The 5,222-nt window shown below is 35.8% G+C and overlaps 1 protein-coding gene across 1 annotated transcript; it reads left to right on the top strand.

Annotated features, from left to right (window-relative positions):
* Positions 1-781: 781 nt before the first annotated feature.
* Positions 782-4,608, top strand: LOC141292839 (large ribosomal subunit protein uL29-like). Its single transcript, XM_073824901.1, has 4 exons — positions 782-842; positions 1,423-1,559; positions 4,113-4,245; positions 4,471-4,608. Exons 1-4 carry the CDS (start codon positions 840-842, stop codon positions 4,606-4,608), a joined length of 411 nt encoding a protein of 136 aa, XP_073681002.1. The 5' UTR covers positions 782-839.
* The last annotated feature ends 614 nt before the right edge of the window (positions 4,609-5,222 follow it).

The raw sequence follows: 5,222 nt of genomic DNA, 5'->3' as shown, positions 1-5,222 counted from the left end.
CATGATCCTTTAGAAATCATTCTAATATTCTGATTAGCTGTTTAAGAAATATTTTTTTATTATTATTATAAATATTTAAAACAGAATAGAAAGATCCAAAGATAATACAATGAAAAAAGTATTATGGATTTTTGAGAACAAAAATGATAGAAATGAATACTTTTATGTAGCAAGGATGCTTTAAATTGATCAAAAGTGATGATAAAGACATTTATAATGTTACGAAAGATTTCGATTTCAGATAAATGCTGTTTTTCTGGACTTTCTATTCATCAAAAACCTGAAATAATTCTACCCAGCTGTTTTCAACATGATAACAATAATAAATGCTTTTTAATGAGCTATTCAGAATATTAAAATGATTCCCGAAGGATCTTGTGACCGCTAAAAAAATCAGCTTTGAAATCACAGAAATAAATTACATTTGAAAATATATTCAAAAAGAAAGCGTTTATTTTAAATACTAAAAATATTTCAAAATTTTACTGTTTTTGTTGTACTTCGGATCAAATAAATGCAGGCTTGGTGGTTAAGAAAACATTACAAATCTTACAGTTCAAAAACCTTTGACTGGTATTGTGCTTCTAAGACTTGTTTGTAGCAAAATTTTGACTTTGGAAATTAGCGTATTCCCTGTATTTACCGTTTTACTTTAAATATTCTACATTTGATGGTAATAATGCCGTAATTTATTCAATTATGCTCATTAGCCACCCCGTTTAAGAAGGGAATGGAAGATTCCTGCCCTCCTCTCGCACTCGTTTAGTTTCGTCCGTAACCCGGTAGATTTTCCCACGTGACCGTTGCAGCTTCCTTTCTTGTGGCAGCCATCGAGAGAAATGGTGAGGATTTTACCGAAACCGAACAATCTGAATCAATCCTGTGTATTATCTACGTTAAACGACTCTGAGAAACGGTTTTACATATATCTCGAGTTGTGTGCTAACGTTTGAACCCGGTATTTGAAATGATGATCTTGAAATAAAGTGAATTTTGACTGATGAAACGACGCATTGGTGGCTGCGCGAAGTTGACAAGTCCAGCGTTGGTCTGTGCTGCTTAGCCTAGCATAGCGCATTTGAAGCGGCTCTAAAATGCAATTATAAATGCATAAAGTTAGCATTATTGAACTGCTTTTGGATATTGTTGATTTTAGCAGTCAACAGCCATAAAAAGACAAACGACAGCTTATTATAACCCGTTTGTTCAGACTAAACGAGTTCAGTGTGACTGACATGCGTTTCCAAAGCATTAACATCAGAAACATCACAGGAAATTGTTCATGAAGAAAGCTAAACCTCAATAACTGTATTTCTATGCTTTTGATATGTATTCACAGTTCCAAAAGTCTCTATAACAGCTATTTTTTTTTTTTAAATAATACAAAATTATTTAATGTGATTTTAAATACTGTGTTTGTAGGCAAAGATCAAGGCCAGAGACCTGCGTGGAAAGAAAAAGGAGGAGCTGCTGAAACAGCTGGATGACCTGAAGGTGGAACTTTCCCAGCTCCGCGTTGCCAAGGTTACCGGAGGAGCTGCATCCAAACTCTCCAAGATGTGAGTGATGGGATGGAGTTGGTTGTGTTTGTCTGTTAACCAGAGATCAGCATAATTGATGTGTTTGGCCTGAATGCACTGTATGGGAAGAATGATCTGGGGCCCTTTCTGTGTTTCTGTGTGTGTGTGTGTGTGTGTGTATTTTGTTTTTTTTTAGTGTTTTCTAATCCAAGAACAACAAAGACATTCAGTATACACTGTCAGTCAAAGGTTTTTGGACCGTAAGATTTCTATTTATTTATTTATTTTAAAGCCTGCAAGCCTGCATTTATTTGATCTTAAGTACAACATTTTTTTACTATTAAAATTACTGTTATCACTTTGAATGTATTTTAAAATATAATTTTTTTTTTTTTCCTGTGATTTCAACGCTGAGTTTTTAGCATCATTACTGCAGTCAGTAACATTCTTCAGAAATCATTCTAGTATTGATTTTCTGCTCAAACACTTATGTTGAAAACAGCTGAGTATTTTTTTCCAGGTTTATTGGAATGGAAAGTTTAGAAGAACAGCATTTATCTGAATTGGAAGTCTTTCGTCTCTTCTATTTTATTTTTTTTCCCACAAAAGAAGAAAAAAATCTGACTCCAAGCTGTTAAAAGGTGTAGTGTGTAATGTTACAAAGGTTTTATTTTTTCAGATAAATGCTGATCTTTGGATCTTTCTGTTCATCAAAGAATTCTGAGAAATAATAAATCTAAATGTTTCAACATATTAGAATGATTTCTGAAGGATCACGTGACACTGAAAACTGGAGTAATGATGCTGAAAATTTAGCTTTGATCACAGGAATAAATTAAATTTTAAAGTATATTCAGATAGAAAGCAGTTATTTTAAACAGTAAAAATATCACAATTTTACTGCTCTTGCTGAATTTTGGATCAAATAAATGCAGGCTTTGTGAGCAGAAGAGACTTGTAAAATAAAAAAAAAGTACTGTTCATAAACTTTTGACTGGTAGTGTATACACGCACAATTTATCCAGATTGAGTCTTAATTCACCCTCCTACAAATTAAGGCCCGAAAAAGGTCTTAAACTGGAGTAGAAAGTCGTTCACATTAGTGGCACGGGATGTTGCATGCATTTCCTCAGTCTTTCTGTCTTGTTTTGCTTTAAAAAGCGATCTAGAAACCATAACAAAATTGAACGTTAAAAATTGAGTTTATGCTTAAAGGAGAAGTCTGGTGTGATATTGACCTAAAGTGTAATGAATCATGATACCGAGTGTGAACTTGCCTTTCATAGCTCATCTCGGCTTGTCCCCTGCACTCTAAAATCTGGCGCTAGTTAGCTGGTGCTAACAACAAGTTGTCGTTGAGGGTGCCTCAGGCATCGGAGTAGCCATGTAAGTAAATCACTGTTTTACACCATTTGAGGCACAAAGTAGCTCCACACTTCTGTGGTAGACTTCCAAGGGCCCTGACGTTTAAAACGAGACATTGAGAACTTTGAGAAAGCACTGAGTTTATTTACAAGAAGATTTATACAGACAGTCCCTTCAGGAAACTTACCGTTCACCACTATCTTTAATTTAATCACGATAAGTCGAGTGACGAGCAGGAAGGAAACTAAACTACTACTTCATAAAACTCAGTAGCTTCATCGTCCGACATCCTTTCAATTTCCAACTGTCTGCACTAACTCCAGTCCAAAAGTTACGCGAGTACTCACGTGACTTATCAGGTTGTAGTTTCCTTCCTGCTCGTCTCTCGACTTATCGTGACTAAATTCAACATGGCGGCGAATGGTAAATTTCCTGAAGGGATTGTCTGTATAAATCTTCTTGTAAATAAACTACCAGTGCTTTTTCAAAGTTCTCAATGCCTCGTTTTAAATGTCAGGTCCCTTGGAAGTCTACCAATGAAGTGTGGAGCTACTTTGTGCCTCGTAAATGGTGTAAAACAGTGATTTATTTACATGGCTACTCCGATGCACCCTCAAAGACAACCTGTTGTTAGCATCGGCTAACTAGCACCAGATTTCGTAGTGCAGGGGACAAGCCGAGATGAGCTATGAAAGGCAAGTTCACACTCGGTATCATGATTCATTACACTTTAGGTCAATATCACACCGGATTTCTCCTTTAAACCAAAAACAGACATCTGTTAATAGGGTATTAAACCTTTTTCCTCCTGAAATAAGTTCACTAAAAAGTCTTGTCATTTTTACTTCAAGTAAATGCATTTTGATTTGGTTTTTTTAGATATTTGCTCTGGAAAACAATACAAAAAATACTGAGGGAGAACATTTTATAGTGTGTTCAGAAGCTATAGTAAAAGTTATTTTCATATTCTACTGGTTAAGAGTAGAGCGGTTTAATCCTTAAGGTGTTTTTTTTGTTCTTGTTTTATGCCTTTTATGGTCTAGAAAAGGTCTTAAAGTGTTAAGATTACATTTCATAAAACCTGCAAAAACTGTGTATCTATTCAAAACAGGTTTTGAGAGTTTGCAGCCGTATTTCTTGAATTTCAGTCCAAAACTGTGTAATTAATTGAAGACCTAAGAAGAATTGAATGTAAAGCATCATTCTGATGTTCATTTCTAATTTCAGCCGCGTTGTCCGCAAGTCCATCGCCAGAGTTCTCACAGTCATCAACCAGACACAGAAGGAGAATCTGAGGAAGTTTTACAAGGTCAGTTTAATGCCACAAATGCATTCAAGGACGCATGTGAAGATGTGTGGTGTTTGTTTTTGTTTTTTTTTTGTTTTTTGTCATTTTGCCATTTTTAGGTGAAGTCTAGTTCAAAGATGAAGTGAAAGCTTGTTCAAATAATCTTGACCGCAAAATTGTCTTTCAGACAGATACATTTAACAGCGTTTGATGGCATTGATGCTTAATAAACAGCAGTGTTTAATTGGGAAGCTGTAATGACCATCAGACTCATGTCACAGTCTTAATCGTGTTCAGGTGACCAGACACACCAACAACTATGCAGTGTTTTTTACTCCAGCAAACACTAGCTCCACTTCAGCAGGAGGAATGCTGGGTGAATATTCTCTTGCTAAAGAAATGTCTGTTCATGGCAGAGTTGCTCAACTGCTGTGAGCAGCCAATTAAACCTTTATATAATTTTAAAGAGACTAGAAAAGAAAGTTTACCAGAAAACCCAGTTACTTTGTCTTAAATGTATGCAAATCCTTATAGGCCCAGTTTCACAGACAGGGCTTAGACTAAACCAGGAATAGGCCATAGTTCAATTAGGACTTTAGTTGAAACCGATCTGGCTTGCTTTTTAGTCTAGGACTAGGCTTAAGCCTTGTCTGTAAATCCGGGGGATAATGTGGCGTTTCAGTTATCTATCCATTTTACCGTTTGGCACTTGGATCCAATCTCTAAATCAACCCTAGTCATATTTTTCTGGTTTCTTAGAAGCAGAAATGGTCTGAATGGGAGCTACAACACTTCTGCGTTCATATTTGTTCCAATAGCAACAAAATCCACAATTGCATTTATATGATGTTCCAAAAAGGGAAAAATTTAGAGATTGGTTGCACTGGTCAGAAGAAAGATGAGGGAAAGATTGGCTGCCACTTCCTCGGCTGCATTGGAAACTCTCAGTTTTCTGAGATAAAATGCAAAGGGTTAATATAATGCTAAATGTTCTAAAAAAACAAATTTGGTCCGATCAGTCTTCACACTTCCAGTCCTCCTCTGGCTGG

This window comes from Garra rufa, chromosome 19 (assembly GCF_049309525.1).
Source record: "Garra rufa chromosome 19, GarRuf1.0, whole genome shotgun sequence".
NCBI classification, from domain to species: domain Eukaryota; kingdom Metazoa; phylum Chordata; class Actinopteri; order Cypriniformes; family Cyprinidae; genus Garra; species Garra rufa.
Note: the sequence above shows the minus strand (reverse complement) of the source record. Positions and strands in the feature narration are given on the sequence as shown.